Below are 18,105 nucleotides of genomic sequence, written 5' to 3'. Positions count from 1 at the left end.
GGGGAAGAATTCTTAAAATGTGTACAGGAGCACTTCCTTGATCAGTGTATTTCTAGCTCAATGGGTAAGGAAGTGCTAGCTCGGGGTTTAAAGTGGAGTAAGTGGAGCATGTTCCAGGACTGGGAAAGCATTTAATATCATTATGTTTAGACTACTTATGGAGAAAAGCAAGGTATTATCAAGCATTAAAAATGCTTAACTGGGGGCGAAGTAACTTTGGCGAGTTAAGAAAGGATCTAACTCAGATAAATTGAAATCAAAGACTTCTAAGCAAAACCATAATAAAACAATGCTGGTCTTCAAAGAAGAGATAGTTAAAGTATAGAGTAAACACATTGCTGTGAAGAGGAAAGGAAGGACATCCAAAGCTGGAGATCCTTAAATATATAGGGAGAAAGTTTGATAAGGTCAGAAAAAATGGGGAAGGGACCATGATACGCGATTAACCCTTACCCATTTGTTGTAATGCAGACAGCATGCAAACTCCTTCTGACTGCTAATTTAAATGATAGTAATGTGTAGCCCAGCACTAGATCTGCTGCTGAGTGGCTGCACACCTCAACAGCGCCCCAAATTCCATTGCAAGAGTAGCACTGCTTAAAGCTGGTCTGCAATATTTAAAGTCAGCATGCATCTCTTAAAGGGGAGGTGCATTTTGGCTGCAACAGGTGCTGGAAGTGGCTGGGGAAGATTGTCTTCTTCTTGCAACAAGAGTGAATATGGGGCAAAGTTGCAGACAGCAGGTTCTAAGGTTCTCTGCCTGAGCCTTGGTGCAGGAGGAGTTTAGGAGGAGAGAGGTCCTCTAACTGCAGAGGTTGTGGAAGAGGCACTCCAGACAGATGCTGAGAAGGCAGTAGTTGCAGATAGCCATTGCAGTGTAGCCCCAAGGACTAGGATGCAGTGCTGCAAGGAGTTCAATGGCCTCACACAAGTGGTCAAAGTCAATGAATACATCTTCAAATTTCATAACCTTAAAAATGAACCACCAGCCTCACTTACTGCTCCAATCACTACCACACCATCACTCACCTGCCAGCAATCTCTATCAACCAGGATTCATATTTTACATCCATAGTTTCAGCTCACTCTCACACACTTAGCACTGCTGCAAGCCTCACATCCACATTTCACAGCTTGCACACACTGCCAACTATTAAACTATGACAGCCACATCACTCAAAGGCACACTTTCTTCTCTCTTCCAGGACAAGATAGTGCATAACCCAAGGCAGCAGCATTGAACCAGCAGGAGAGAGGCATGGATACAAGTGCACATCCTGATGGACGAGATGGTGCTGGCTATCATTGGAGCAGCCATGACTGAGTCTGTGGCCAGCAGCGGAGTGAAACCAGAGAAGATAATTGTAGGTTCCTACCTAATCCATTTTCTCACATTCCTCTTACTCCATTTCCATAGTTTTTTTTATTTACAAGCTGCAGATGGTGTAAGCAAGCAACCTTTGCTTTCCTTGCTTCGTTCACCACAATTCTACCTTTGTGCTTTTCTCTTTTCAGGTACCCAATTTTGGCTGCTTAGCTAGGCAGTGGCATTGGAGCATGAAGTCCAAGGGGAACAACAATGATGTGAATGAAACACTGTCATTTAATCTTACATTCACAGCCACCAGCTCAAATACTGGCACTGTACATTCTTTAGAGGGTAGCATATAGGCAGGATCAGCATGCGGTGAGTCACAGGACACAAGTGTCCTGCCAGCAGCGCAGGGGGAAAGATAGCACAGGTGCCAGCTCTACAGCGGGCAAGATCTTACATGAGTTCTGCTACAGAGGACTCAGATGAGGTCTTTGATGGGTTGGCATACAGGAAAAAAAACGGAAAGGCAGATGGGTATGCACAATGAAATGCTTAGTGCATTGGCAGGCCTTCCAGAAAATCTGCTGAAACCATCAAAGAGTATGGAGGAGTCCAGTTCCAATTTGGTACAGAGGTTTGTGGAGGACTTGGAGACCACGTTTTCCAGTGTAAAATAGGGGGCCAACTCCATGGAACCACTTGTGGATCCAACCATGATACAGTGTCTGATGACTAATGCCTCAGGTTCAATCAAGAGAACAAGCAAAAACCATCTACGTGTGAGTGCTGCAGTGGAAGCACAAACTGAAGTCATACAATTTCAGATTGTTGCCATGCAAGCCCAGACTGCAGCCATCATGGTTGTGGACACTAATGTTCAAAGGGCTTCCAGGGTGTCACAGCAGTCCAGCAGCTTGTTCCCAAACAGATTAGTGGAGTTCTGAGATGCTGCGCCAGTGGACTGGCAAAGGCCCCATGGAATACAAACCTGCTGTCCTTTCTGAGGATATTGGCATTCATCCTCCCTTATCCACCTGTGATGTCATTCACATGGATTTCAGTAAGGCCTTTGACAAGGTCCCTCATGGCAGACTGGTACAGAAGGTAAAGTCGCACGGGATCAGAGGTGAGCTGGCAAGATGGATACAGAATTGGCTTGGTCATAGAAGACAGAGGGTAGCAGTAGAAGGGTGCTTTTCTGAATGGAGAGCTGTGACTAGTGGAGTTCTGCAGGGATCAGTGCTGGGACCTCTGCTGTTTGTAGTATACATAAATGATTTGGAGGAAAATGTAACTGGGCTAATTAGTAAGTTTGCAGACAACACTAAGGTTGGAGGAGTTGCAGATAATGAAGAGGATTGTCAAAGGATACAACGGGATATAGATCGGTTGGAGACTTGGGAGGAGAAATTGCAGATGGAGTTTAATCCGGACAAATGCAAGATAATGCATTTTGGAAGGTCCAATACAGGCAGGAATTATACAGTAAATGGCAGAACACTTAAGTGCATCAACAGGCAGAGGGATCTGGGTGTACAGGTCCACAGATCACTGAAAGTGGCAACACAGGTGGATAAGGTAGTCAGAAAGGCATATGGCATGCTTGCCTTCATTGTATGAGTATAAAAGCTGGGAAGTCATGCTGCAGTTGTATAGAACCTTGGTTAGGCCACACTTGGAACATTGCGTGCAATTCTGGTCGCCACATTACCAGAAGGATTTGGAGGCGTTGAAGAGGGTGCAGAGGAGGTTTACCAGGATGCTGCCTGCTCTGGAGGTTATTAGCTATGAGGATAGGTTGGAGAAACTCAGATTGTTCTCACTAGAGCGACAGAAATTGAGGGGTGACTTGATAGAAGTTTACAAAATTATGAGTGGCATGGACAGAGTAGATAGTCAGAAGCTTTTTCCCAGGGTGGAAGAGTTAATTACTAGGGGACATAGATTTAAGGTGAGAGGAGAAAACTATAGAGGAGATGTGCGGGGCATGTTTTTTACGCAGAGGGTAGTGAGTGTCTGGAATTCGCTGCCAGAGGAGGTGGTGGAAGCAGGTACGATAGTGGTGTTTAAGAGGCAGCTTGACAAATACATGAATAGGATGGGAATAGAGGGATACGGACCCCAGAAGTCCAAAATATTTTAGTTGACGGGCAATATGATCGGCGCAGGCTTGGAGGGCCGAAGGACCTGTTCCTGTGCTGTACTTTTCTTTGTTCTTTGTTCTCCCAGCACTGTCAGTCCACTGGTGTCCTGCTGTTGTTGTCAGCCAACTAAGATTTTTGCTGCCAATGTCAAGGTGGTTCAGCACTAAGCTGAACCTTCTATGGCCGAAGCAGGTTTAGATTGCCCTGGAAGACCATCTGCCAGACATCTGGAGGATTCCAAACGTTACATCGCTGTTTAAAAAAGGGAAGAGGGATAAACCTAGCAATTACAGGCCAGTCAGCCTAATGGTGATGGGAAAACCTTTAGAAACAGTGGGCTAGGAATTGTGTTGGCCCAATTTTTGGTGCATCAGTCGCGATTCACGATGTACCCGCGCCCATTTAAATTAAGGTGGGCAACACGCAATATTCATGTATCCACCTCATCTGAATGATTATGATACTAGCTGGTGTGCCTCCAACGCAGCTCTCTTCTCCTGAATGCTGCTGGAAAGCTGAGCACACAGCAGGGAACCCAGCAGTGCTGTTTGGTAATCACATGGAACAGGCAACCTGTTCTTCTTAAAAGCAGAGTGCCTCTTAAAGGGAAGCTGCACAAAAAGTTTGCTGGAATGGAAATTCTTGAAAACTGAACACCAGGGCAGACAGAAGGCCCACAGCAATGGATCTAGTGCTGGAGGCATTAGTGGTGCAGGAGGAAAGATGCCATGGTCCCATGGAGGTACCAGGGGACTCTCAAAGTCCACCCTTAGAAGAATGTGGGAGCAGGTGACCAGGAAGTTCAATTCCCAGAGTCTAGACAGGAGGATCATAATCATCTCAAGTGGGCAGTCAAGGTCAGTGAATACATCTTCACATGACATCTCTTACCCACCACACCATCAACCTTTCACACTGCTCAATGCACCACACTCCCATCACTCATCCAGCACCAGTCTCTGGCTCTCAAGAATTATGCCTAACATCCAAATACTCCATCTCGTCCTCACATATCTAACAATGCTGCCAGATTCACACCTATCTACTCACCTCACAACCACTGTTGGTTTTCCCTCTCTCTTGGAGCCAAGGTGGCACAGAACATAATGGAGCAGAGGAACACCAGTAGATGCAACTATTAAACCCCATGGAAGAGATGGTTCGCTACATCATGCAGTGATTGAAACATTGAAAATGAAGGCATGTTCCTGCCTTATGCCCATTCCCAGCTCCCAGCTCACCTTCATCTTTCCATTTGGCTTTTGAGTAAGTTGCTGATGGTGTGACCATTGACCTCTTGCTTCCCACCCCAATCCCCCATTTTCCTCACACCAACTTTCTCCATCTGAGTTCCTGCTTTCAGAATCCCAAGAACTACCATATGCCCAGCCACAGAAGCCCAAGAAGGGAGGGAGTGACCAATATCGCAGCACTGATGAAGATGCCCCATCACTTGATCTGACACTCACAGCCAACAACTCAGATAATGGCACTACACTTACTTTGGAGGCTAGTGTAATGTTGGGATCCACACATGGTGAGTGATCAGGGCATGCATGGGCTACAACCAAGCCAGGGATAAAGGATGATTAATTCGCCAGCTCACCAGAGGGTGAGTTGGCAGTTAAGTACAGCTGCAGAGAACTCAAATGTGGGTCTCAATGGGACGACATATGGGAGAATGCTGAATGTGCATGCTGAATGGATTGGCTGACCTGCCAGACAGCCTCCTGTCATGGTCAAGGTGCAAAGAGGAGTCCAGCTCTTACTTGTCAGAGGGGATGGTGCAGAGCTTACTTGCTCAGCAGCCTCTGCTCCATCTACCTGTTGTTCTGCAGACCCAGTCACTGCTGCCTTCATACCAACTGCAGACTTTGCATTACTTCCTCTGTCATCTCTTTGAGGGTGGAGCAATACACTCTGACAAAGCCAGAAACTCATCAATACACTTTCAAAAACACTCCAGAGTACCTTCAGAAACTTTGCAATGGAAAGAACTTCCAAAAATTTATCTTACCTGCAATCAAGGTGCCTAATCCTTTAAATATCATAACTGCAGGGCTTAACTTGCAGCTTGACACTTTTCTAATAACAAGACAATGAAGTAATTTCTCCATGCTCATTGCCCAAATTTAGGAACCTGGCATCACATATCAGCTGGGTGGGTAGTTTGATGTCAGGATAGCACCAGAGCAGCATCTTTTAGTTCATGCATGGATGCCCTTGTGTTCACCCATATCCTCAGAGAACAGCACATGGACCATTTGTGGCACACGATGTGCCTCCAGGAAATGAAGCTAGAGGTGCCACCTTTGTATAACTGAATTTCTCACCCACTAATTTGAGACAAACTATTAAAAAAATTATGGACCAATAAATGAAAGCCAGCACAAATTTGTTGAAGGCAAATTGTGTTTGCTTAACTTAGTTGACTTCTTTGATGAAATATTGGAGAGCATTGATGAGGGCGATGCAGTTGATCATGTGGACTTTCACAAGGCATTTTACAACATACCCTACAACTTGGCTTACAAGTTGCAAAATTAGAGCCCACTGAGTTGACTGCAGTATGGATATGAAATTAGCAAAAGGACAGAGGGCAGAATTTTCCAATTCCACCAGCAGTGGGAATTATGATGGTGGGGGCACTTAATCTGGCAGGTGGCAAAAAATCTGTTTTCCAATGGCAGGATAAACTGTTGCAATTTTATTCTCTCGACTTTCAAGGCAGGTTAAAGGCGGGCCGAGCTTCCTGATGAACAGTGTCAGGAGCCCCATTTGCATGCATTAGCATCTCATGCATGTTCACTAAAAGGCCACCTCATCAGAGTTAAGCTACCCCTCCAAATTAAGCTCCCCGCCAGTGAGAATTGAGAGTGAGAATGTTCAGTTTTACAAAAGTGGCCTGCAACTGGTGAGCTTCACCTCTTCCACAACTTTGAAGTCTGTAGATTATGCTTTCTCCCTCTTGTGCACCTCGCATAACTTCATTCATATTGAGTGCCGTTAGCAAACGCTGTAGCAAGGCTGGACACGGGAGGCAGGCAAAGGCTGGAGTTGGTGTGGTGGTAGTGTGGAGGTGTGGAGCGAAGGCCAGACAGGGGAGGCAGGCTTACGAAGGAAGGGTGGGGAGAGTGCCCGGGGAAGATGCAGAGCAATGTCAAGGAAAGTGGGTGCAGAATGTTCGGTGAAGGGGGGAGAACTCAGGATACTGGTGACAGGAGGGGACAGTCAAGGTCAGGAGGGTGAGTGGGCTGCGGTAGGGTGACAAGTTCAGGGTGAGAGCCTGGTAGGTGTAGGTCTCATCAGGCAGGTCACAGAGTTGGTCAAGACAGGTGGCTTGGATAACGAGAGGGGGTAGGGGCAGGGTGGACATGGGGACTGTAACGGGTGTTTGCTCTGAGGGGAGGGAAGGGATGAGGAGGTGGATTGTGACAGGGTCCAGGGTAACGGGGAGGTTCAAAGGTGACGGGGGTGAAGTTGGTGGATGACGGGCGGAGGGTAGAAGATGGTGAAGTGAGTTTGAAAGGTGACATGCACCATTTTCCAAACTGACCTTGACCACACAATTAGTCGGTTGGTGAGATCCCTTGAGGTGGGAGGAGGGTATTCTCGAGTGGGTGGAGTTCAAAGTCAGCACATGTGACTGACTAAAGGAACACCCTAATAATTATGAGGCAACAGGATGTCAAAGATGCTCACCTGTGTTCTCCTCCCTATGGTGAAGCCCACATGGCAGCAGGTTTGTTCCCGACTCATGGGTCTCATAATGAGCGTCATTCTGTGCCATTTGCCATCGGCTGCAGTCAGAGGCAGGGATGAAAGGAGGGAGGGAGAGATATAGAATGCCCCCAAGGAGCATGGCTGGTGGAAGGCAGCTAACTAATGACTCCAAACCTCCATCCTCCTGGGTGAATGGTCATGGCTGACAGGAGATCATGCTTTCTATGCTGCCAAGGCAATGGTCTGTCTAAAGAGTTCCGAGAGTAGTGGAAACAAACGGAAAAATGTTTCCTTGAGGCTTCTTGCACATGGTTCTCATCACCCTGGTCAAAGAGCAATGTCTCCATATGCATTCATGTATGAACGGGAGGAACACCACTCTCTGGTCTTCCTTTACCTGGAAGGTGGGGATGCCATGTCTAGATGGAGGCCAGGTGAAGGGCTTACCACTTACCTGCTGACCTAGAGATGGTGGGAAACCAGTAAAGGACATGCTCACTTAATGTATCACTTCAATTCATTCACACATCCACTGTTGACGATGCAGGCTGCAGGCAACCCTGCCTTGGTAATGGCTCTCATCCAGATGAGGAGAAGGAGGGCCCATCTCAGATTGGCACAGGGCCAGGAGGCACAGCAAGAGGTATCGGGGCCTCTATAAGGTCAAGAGGCTGGTCAACATGGACCACTAAATGGCGGGCATTGGTTCAACAATGGGTGTAACGCTGGTGGTGCTCTTATCTATAGATGAGAGAAAGACAATGCTGAAGGCGCCCTTGTATGTCCTGGGATGTGGTTGCTCACATCTGTGAGCTCCTCCAGTATGAGCTGCCATTGCAAGGACTCTGTAGGAGTAGTGCGGAGCTCCTGGCATGCAATGAGTGAATGTCTGTCCTGGTGTCCTTTAAAATGGTTCCAGGGTCTTCAACCCCATGAGATATCAATGGAGCAGATGACTTCTTACCCGCCCCACCCTGAGATTTGCCAAGCTCCTCACGGATAAATAATTAATGAGCTGAAAAGTGGAAGACTGCATGTGTTTCCCCGCCCCTCCACCCAGCAGGAATCACACCGACTTATCCAACTGCCACTGGACCTAGTCTTCAGAAAGGAAAATCTCCCACTCAGAAAGCAGAGCATACAAACTTATATACTGTTATGATCATTGGCCAAACCCCTAAGTTGTTGGTGAAGTTTTTTTAAAGGCCAATGACATCTTATTTAATGTATTCAAAGTTTGAGATTTAAGACACTTACTAAGTGAAGAATGCCACAAGATTTCATTGGTTTTGAGTAAACAAAAATAAACTTTGCTATGCAAGGTCATAAAGATAAAACAATTTACAATATACTGTAACATTCAGGCTAAGTATGAGCTACGTGTGAATTAATAGGCAAACTGACATTGGACACACCACATGACGCAACAAATGATAGATGTGACCAAAACAGATTCCATGGATTTCTCAACTACCCATCCAGATGTTAGTCACACTGTGAGTCAACCAATCTCTGTCCAGGTGTCCTTTAAAATGGTGCCAGGACCTTAAACTCCATGAAGTAATGGCGGGGCAGGTGACTTCCTGCATCCCCCGCCACGAGATTTTCCAAGATCCTCACGAATGAATAATTAATGAGCTGAAAAGTGGAAGATTACATGTGTTTCCCCGCCCTGCCACCTAGCAGGAATCACGTCGACTTTTCCACAAGGATTTCCAATCTTCACCTTCGAATATCTCACCTTGGAGTTCTTTCCAATAGTCGCTTCAACTCAGATGGCTTCATGACGGCCCATTTTGCAGGGTTTCAATGTTGCCTTCTGAGATTCCATTCCCCTTGGTTCCTATGTACATTCAAGCATCAACTTACAAGTACAATTTTAGCTCTTTGGCTGTGCCAAGCAGAACACCACTGCTTCAAAGGGGTACTTTTGCCCCATTGGCCCACAGCACAGAATCCCCAACCTTTGGTTGAGTTCTTGGATCTTTAGGGCTTCTTCTGAGCCTCCTTTGATTCTTCAGGGCATTTCTTGAGCTCACTTCATTAAAAGTCTTCTCCCTACAGCCATTTTCTCTAATTGGAGCCTATATCTCTGCTCCCCTCTTTTTCTTAACTTAACTGGGACCTGTTTCTGTCCCCTGCCTTTGTCCCTTACTTGGGACTTCGTTTTGGGACTTCTCCCTGTCCCTTCCCTTGACTGTCTCTCTGGGGCACTTCTCTTCAGATTAAAAACTGACTGACTGTTCACTGACCCTTGAGCTGATCTAGTGACCTATTAGAACACTCCAACACCCTCATGCCTGTTGCTAGGCTGGAATAAACGTAACAAGCAGCGGAACATCCTGTACTTTAAATGTTACAATCTTCATAGTCTTCTAACTTAGCACACGGGCATAGAGAAAATGGATTTCATATCAATACAATCACAACAATATGAACATACGAATTAGGAGCAAGAGTAGGCCATTCAGCCCCTCAAGTCTGCTCTGCCATTTTATTAGATCATAGCTGATATAATTATGGCCTCAACTCTACTTTCCTGTCTACCCCTACAGCCTTTGATTCCCTTGTTAATCAAGAATCTATCTAACTTAGCTTTTAAATTATTCAATGATCCTGCCTATACTGCTCTCTGAGGAAGAGAATTCCACATACTAACAACCCTCTGAGAGAAAAGAAATCTCCTCATCTCTGTCCTAAATGGGAGACGCCTTATTTTTAAACTGTGTCTGTAGTTCTGGTCTGTCCCACAAGGGGAAACATCTTATCAGCATCCACCCTGTCAAGTCCCCTCAGGATCTTATATCCTGAGAGTAGTTATGAAAGGTTATTTTTCAGACGGAAGAATGTTGCTTCCTCGGGCTTGGTATTAAGATCCCTGCTCTTTTTGATATATATTTATAACCTGGAGTATACAGGGCATAATTTTAATGTTTGTAGATGACATAAGACTCAGAAATGTGATAATCAATGAAGAGGAATGTAACAGACGTCAAGAGAACATAGAAAAACTGGTGAAACGGGCAGACTCATGGCAGATGAAAGTTAAAACTGAAGTGTGATGTGATTCATTTTTGTATTACAAAAAAGGAAAGGTAATATAAGCTAAATGAAGCAATTTTAAAGGGATGCAGGAACAAAGAGACAGATTGCATGTAGACAAATCTTTGAAGGCGGCCACACAGAGGCTGTTTAAAAAGACAGATGGAACACTTGGCTTTATTAATAGACACACACACAGTACAAAAGTTAAGGAGTTATGCTAAACGATTATAAAGCATTGGTTAGGCTTCAGCTGCATACAGCATAGAGAGAGAAATAAAGAGAGGGAAAGAAAGACTGGATGGAAAGAGAAACAAAAAAGGATATAGAAAGGGAGACTAAGAAAATAAAAATTTTAATTTAATATTTGACATTTTTAAAATCTGTTAAAATAATTACAATCTGAAAGAATGAGACACCGCACTTATAATTGTTCGCTTTGTGGGCAAGAGAGGATGATTGGCAGTCATTAACAATAACATGTTGTTAAAAGGGTACTTATGCTTTAAATTACCAGATTGAACTTCTTGTAGTAAGTACAACAGGCAATTAATGTGTAAAAAGCAGCAAATTAATGGAAGTCACAGGGAGGTTAAGCATGAGGTGCTGTTTTCACAAGGCTAATGAAACAGTAGCATGAATTGGCCAGCAACTTGTGGTGATTCACAATTCACGAGGTATCTCTTCCTCGTTTCAAATTCATAACGATGTGTATTACTCAGATGCTGTTTTTTTTTCAGCAAAATCGCAAAGCTACAATCTTCAGGGCTTGGGATTTCCATTGGGACTTCAATTCAACTACAAAGTGCTATCAGAGGGTGTACTAGGAGCATGTTGAAGCAATGGAAATGTCCCAGGCCAGGTGCACATGTTGCAAATGCAGAGCTATGTATACTGAGCCTATCAAGCACCCTACAGGGTCTCAAAGAGAAAAATCAGCCCTAGCATGTCATTGATTATTCAGGACTCCTTCCAGTTAAACATTGGCAAAACCAAAATCATTCTATTCTTTTAAAGCAAGGAATAATTTGCATTTATATAGCATCTTATTATGTCTTTCAGGATATCTTAAAACACTTCACAACAAATTACTTTGAAATGCCATGTATTTGAACGCAGCAACCATTTTGCACACACCAAGGTCACAAAGAACAATGAGATGAATTGATCAGTTAATCTAATTTTTGGTTGTGTGACTTGAGCAGAAAATATTGTCCAGAACATCTGCTCTTCTTCAAATAGTGCCATGGGATCTTAAATATCTGCTTGAATAGGCATACTGGATCTTATTGTATCATGGTTCTGAGCTGCATTCATCAGATTAAATATTACAGCTCTAAATCTATCAAACTCTGAAGGCTAAAATTATGGCGGAATCTTAGGGAGGCGATGGGGGCCTTGGAGTTGGCTGCAGAGCCTCATGAGACGCCCATGTCGCCTCTTTTGGAGGAGGCCCACCGCATTTTGTACCACTCAGACACTTAACAGACCAGCGGCGGGCCATCCCCCAAGATGTTAAGCATATGCTGTTTTCACAAAGCTAATGGAAGAAAAGTACAAAGTGACCAGCAATTTGTGGTGGTTCACAATTAACAAGACATCTCTTCCTCAAACTGATGGCTGACTTACACATTAATAAAGACATGTGTTAGTTTGGGTTCCGCCAGGGCCACTCAGCTCTTGACCTCTTTACAGCCTTGGTTCAAGCATGGACAAAAAAGATGAACTCATGAGGTGAGGTGAAAGTGACTGCCATTGACATCAAGGCCGCACTTGACTGAATGTGGCATCAAGGAGCCCTAGCAAAACGAGTCAATGGGAACCAGGGGGAAAATTCTCCATTGGTTGGAGTCATATCTAGCACGAAGGACAATGGTTGTAGTTGTTGGAGTTCGGGTATCTTAGCTCCAGGACATCACTGCAAGAGTTCCTCAGGGTAGTGTCTGGGCAAAACCATCTTCTGCTGCTCCATCAATGACCTTCCTTCCATCATAAGGTTCGCTGATGATTGCACAATGTTCAGCATCATTCATGACTCCTCAGATACTGAAGCAGTCCATGGTCAAATGCAGCAAGACCTGAATAGTATCCAGGCTTGGACTGACAAGTGGCAAGTAACATTCGTGCCAAACAAGTGCCGCGCAATGACCATCTCCAACAAAAGAGAATCTAACCATCGCTCTTTGACATTCAATGGCATTACCATCACTGAATCCCCAAATATCAACATCCAGAAACTGAACTAGAGTAGCCATATAAATACAATGGCTATAAGAGCAGGTCAGAGGCTAGGAATCCTGCGGTGGGTAACTCAACTCCTGACTCCCCAAAGCCTGTCCACCATCTTCAAGGCACAAGTCAGGAGTGTGATGGAATACTCCCCACTTACCTAGATGAATGCAGCTCCTACAACAGTCAAGAAGCTTGACACCATCCAGGACAAAGCAGCCTGCTTGATTGGAACCACATCCACAAACATTCACTCTCTCCACTACTGATGCTCAGTAGCAGCACTGTATACCATCTGCAAGATGCACTGCAGGAATTCACCAAGGCTCCTTAGACAGCACCTTCCACACCCACGACCACTACCATCTAGAAGGACAAGGGCAGCAGACAGATGAGAACACCACCATCTGAAATTTCCTCTCCAAGTCACTCACTATCTTGACTTGGACATATATCACCATTCCTTCACTATCGGTGGGTCAAAATCCTGGAACTCCCTTCCTGACAGCACCGTGAATGGACCTACACCACACGGACTGGAGCAGTTCAAGAAGGCAGCTCACCACCACCTTCTCAAGGGCAATTAGGGATGGACAATAAACCCTAACCCTAACCCTGCCCACTTCTGGGTTAATAGCAGTGGCCTCAGGATGAGGCCCTTAGATGGGCATTAATTGGAGTGGAGTTCTGCAAAGATCAGTGCTTGTGCCTCAACTAGTTACAATCTATGTAATGATTTAGGTAGGAGACTGAGTATAATATATTCAATATAAAAACTGAAACCACAGATGCGCAGATACTGCCAGATATACTGAGTTTTCCAGCACTTTCTAAAAAGAGTCATATTGGACTTGAAATGTCCATTCTGTTTCTCTCGCCACAGACCTGCTGAGTTTTTCCAGCACTTTTTGCTTTTATTTCAGATCTCCAGCATCCACAATACTTTGCTTTTATTATAATATATCCAAGTTTGCTGACGATACAAAGCTAGTTGAGAAGGTAAGCTGTGGAAAGGACATAAAGAGGCCAAAAAGGGATATAGTCAGATTCAGTGGTTGGGCAATAAGTATATTGTGGTAAAATGTGAACTTATCCTCTTTGGTAGGAAGAATGTTAAAGCAGAATAATTTTCAAAAGTGAGAGGCCAACAAATGTTGGTATTTAAAGGGATTTGGGTGTGCTTGTACATGATTTACAAAAAGTTAACATAAAGGTGCAGAAAACAATTGGGAAGGCAAATGGTATATTGGATTTTATTGCAACAGGGCTGGACGTATAAGGAAGTTTTGTACAATTATATAGGACTTTGGTGAGGCTGCACTTAGAGTACTGTGTACAGCTTTTGTTTCCTTATCTAAGAGATGATACATGCCTTAGAGGGGAGGGAGGACAATAAAGATTCATTCAATTCATTCTGGGAATGAAAGCACTGTCCTTTGGGGAGAGATTGAGTAGAATGGGCCTATATCCTCTGGAGTTTTAGAAGAATGAGTGGTGATCTTATTGAAATGTAAAAAATTCTTAGAAGGCTTGACAGGGCAAATTCTTGAGAGGCTGTTTCCTTTGGTTTAAGAGTTTAGAACTTGGGGTCACAGCCTCAGGATAAGGGGTCAGCTATCTAGGATTAAGGTGAGGAAAAATTTCTTCATTCAAAGGGCTGTGAAATTTTGGAATTCTCAACTCCACAGAATACTCAATTTTTGAGTGTATTCATGATTTTTGGACACTAAAACGTGGATGGGGGAGGGGGCAGGAAAGTGGAATAGATGCAAAAGCTCAGTAATGATTTTGCTGAATAACGGTGAAGACTCAAGGGGCCATACAGCGTACTCCTGCTCCTATTTCTTCTGTTCTAATGTTTGTCTCAGATCTAAGTCTACTCCTGCATGATTCTGTTTGAATAATTTTGGTAATCATTTTTCAAGCCTCTCCCTTTCTTGCAGTATACATCAATTCTTGACTTAGAGAACCAGTTCCTCTTCTTATCCCAACACTATTCTTGAATTAGCTACCAAGAGAAAGTGACCTGGGCTGACTTACTCAATCATTATCTTCCTGCCTTTGTGGAGAAGCTTCTAGCCTCTTTTTTCTTTTGTTGGCAATAGGCATGCCAGAAACTCCTAAAATGGGAAGTCCTAGGTGAAAAGTTTCATTTTGTATGGTATAAGTGCTGATATGCCTATGCGTAGCAACACAATGCTGGCTTGATAAGCAGGTTTTATGAACTGGATGAGAGGTGATAAAACATATGTGTTTACATTTCCATTTTACTAAAAAAATTAATCGTAGGTCTAGTTATACTGATAGTAGTGGAGTAATATTGGTCGGCAGGTTATAAAGTGGAAGCCTTCTATCATCCACTTTTACGTTTCTCCAGTGAAAGATGCATATAAGTGATAAATGAATTAATAATTGTTGACAAGGCCTAATTTTTGCTCAAAATAGTCAGTTGTAATGATAAGTAATTTTGGCTCAATACAAGTTTTAAAAAAACTTTCATCTTGATCTATTACAAACATCATGACCACTGTTTCTCTGTTGCTTATTCTATGAATATGATGTAATGATTCAAAAATGATGAAATCACAAAGTTATGAAGGCTTTCCTAAGGATGAAATTATTATATGTACTTTTGATGCTTATAGTATATTCTGGTTTTAAGTATGCAAGCATACAGAGCCAAAATGATTTACCTTTTTCCCCCTCTCTGTTCCTCTTTGTTTCTATTTCTATTATTTTCTCCCATTACCTTGCACTTTTCCCAAGAGAATGGACAAGTAAATTATTTCCAAGCTTCAGCTGATGTTACTTTTGAATTAGTCACCTGGATCTGCGTGAGTGCAGTCCAGAGTGACTCACCCGAATAATTTTCCCTCCTTGTGGGAAAGTACCTTGCCTTCATTCAATGGCTACACCTAAAAATATGGCCAAGATCGGTAACTAGGTTTGCATTTTCATTGTCTTAATGTAAACTATTACAGGATGGTTGTGCTTTAGTAAACTTCCCACTCCATATTAGTTATGTGAACTAACTTTTGTTTCACTAATTTCATTGACTGTCCTTGATGGAACTAAATATTAAAATTCACAGAATGTGCAACTCCCAGATAGGTTTCTACTATGAGTGAGACATGGATCAGGTAGAAAGTTTAGCTCTGTGAGGAAAGCTAAGCATAAAAAATACATGTTTGTATTTGACAAAGTCTCAGAAAGGATAGTCGTATCAGTTGAATTCTCTTTGGTAAATGTAGTATCACTGTCATTAATGGCCTGAATATAGTCAAAATGTGGTAATTTTGGGGTCCAGTTAGCTCAGTTGGCTAGACAGCTAGTGTGTGGATCAGATTAATAGCAGCAGCATGGGAATCGATCCCCGTTCTGGCTGAGGTAGACGTAGGGCCTTCCTCCCCGTTCTGCTGGTAGCAAAAAATCACATCACTTTGCCATGATTCAGCCAATAATCGCCAAGGACCTGCCTTCTGTCAGAGGACTCAAGATGAAGAATGGCAGTTCTTGGGGAAAAGGAACTTCCCATTTCAATGTTGTCATTAATGTTTGGAATATTTTTCCTCTCACGTGTGTCTGACACAAAGTTTAAATACATCGAGAATGACAGAAGACATCAAGAATATAGGATTTTGCTGCATTACAAATTGTTCAGGAAAATTGTTACAATGCAGGCAAAAGGGATTTTACTGCAGTTCTTATATTTTTGTTTCCTACTTTCATAACAAAATTCCCATAACGGACATCTATATTACAATTATTTTCATGCAAATTGGCAATGCGCCATATAATCCTCTAAAGTATGGTATTTGTTTCATCCTTTTCCAAAAGCTAAATTTATTTTAGTTTACTACTTATCGCTTTTGTTTGCCATTAACCATCTATGAATTGCCATATGTGTACCATATAAAATGCATTAAAAGGACATTGTGCGTACTGCTACCTTAAAATACTGCAGTTTTTTCTGGACCTCCATTGTTCCTTCTTTTTCTTGAAGCAAACAGGAATTAAAGATGAAAAGCTCTGTATCTCTCATCCAGCCTTTCAGCTCTTTGATCCTGACCTCCAGCTGCCTCACTAGGCTGCTGCTTTCAGGTGACAGAAGATCACATGTTCCTGCCCCACTCTGCCCCGCTCCTGTGTCCCGGGTCTTCTCTCCAAGCGTTCTCTGACACAGCAAAAGAGAAACATCAATTAGCCTCATGCACTGTGATTATTTTTAAGGTTAGTATTGACAAATAATCATCTTATTGACATGTATACTAGTGAGAAACACCACTGCCTTTAAAAAATTCAATTAAAATCAAGTCTGAAACACAGTTGCGTAACTGCTGTATAAATTAACAAAAACAGAGTATGTTATGTCAAGAAATTTCCAAATTACTGCCCTGTATTAATTAAATGAAGCACAATTATTACATGAGTTTAAAAACAAAAAAGACACACTGAAACTGTCAATTAGATGATAATCCCCATCACTAAATCGTCCATTTAAAACATAAGGTAATTTTAAGCAATATCGTGAGCAATAAATAGTCATTGTGCTGGGTGTGGGGGGGTCTATGGCATCCAGGCACAATGAAATCATTATACACAAATGATATCAGAGGAATCTATTCAAGAAAATGTTAGGTGAATAATTCTGGCAAACCAGTTCGTTGTACCACAGGAATACTAATAACATAAAGCCTCACAGTGGAATCCAGATTTGGCTATTGTTTTCTGCTGTGACAAATTTACCAGCAGCAGCAGACTCAATACCCTGAGAGAGGAGTTTAAAAAAAAGAATTTATTGCCACTTTTTGTTCAGGAACAGTTTGCAATCATAAATTCTTCATAAGCAGAATACTTCTGAGAATGGTCTGTCTTCATAAATATACGACAGAGGACATCAATTTCATTTAATTCACAATTTGTGGCAGCACAGCAGATGCCAATGCCTTTTTTGATAGGGTTGTTTAATATGCAATTGAGATGGAGTAATGTGAAGCACAGGGGACAAAATTTCCTGGATTAAACTCTACGCACCACTGATATTTTATTTTATCATTTTGTGTGTCAGACTGTTCACTTCAGATGAAAACAACATTAAATTCTTTCCCATTTTATTTTTAACTCGTTCTAAAGTTTAAATTTTTGTTTCTTATTTATAGTGTCAGTTCAAATTAAATGATGGCAATGTTAAATATTTTTCCTTTGTGTTGATAGTATAATGCATCACTTTTAGCTATGACAGATTCAAGCTGCTGAACATTTACAACTACCCAGACTCCCTGTGTAATTTAAACCTTATATTATAATAAATGAAAAGGAATTAAATTCAGTTTCCTTCATAAGGGCCAGAAATGGCACCAAGTGACAAAAGCATCCAGTTCTCATTTCCAATTTTGCTTCCATTATTTTTCTGAAAAGCAATTTCACCATTTTGATACATTAATGTAAACTTGTTTACTTAATTAAACAGTTTGTCTAATGTGGTCACAGAATGGGTGAGGTGGTCAATGAACAAAAAGGTGTGTAATGCAGTGCTTTTCCTTTGTGCACTGATGTAACGGCATGATTAGATACCATCTAAGTATTTCATTATTATTTCCTCTCCTTCCATTTCTTGCTGGCTTCCCTGCTGCCACATCTTTTAGCTTAGAG

At 42.7% G+C, this 18,105-nt stretch overlaps 1 protein-coding gene across 5 annotated transcripts in view; it reads right to left on the bottom strand.

Annotated features, from left to right (window-relative positions):
- The window catches only part of akap6 (A kinase (PRKA) anchor protein 6), a 527,594-nt gene that overhangs the window by 81,883 nt on the left and 427,606 nt on the right, over positions 1-18,105 (bottom strand). For all 5 annotated transcript variants that reach the window (XM_041214722.1, XM_041214723.1, XM_041214726.1 and 2 more), the window contains exon 10: positions 16,403-16,627. In XM_041214722.1, the coding sequence (XP_041070656.1) occupies positions 16,403-16,627 (225 nt within the window). The remainder of the gene's footprint in view (positions 1-16,402; positions 16,628-18,105) is intronic.

The sequence above is a fragment of the Carcharodon carcharias genome, chromosome 20 (genome assembly GCF_017639515.1).
Source record: "Carcharodon carcharias isolate sCarCar2 chromosome 20, sCarCar2.pri, whole genome shotgun sequence".
Lineage (NCBI taxonomy): Eukaryota > Metazoa > Chordata > Chondrichthyes > Lamniformes > Lamnidae > Carcharodon > Carcharodon carcharias.
This window is presented reverse-complemented; position numbering and strand designations above follow the sequence as displayed.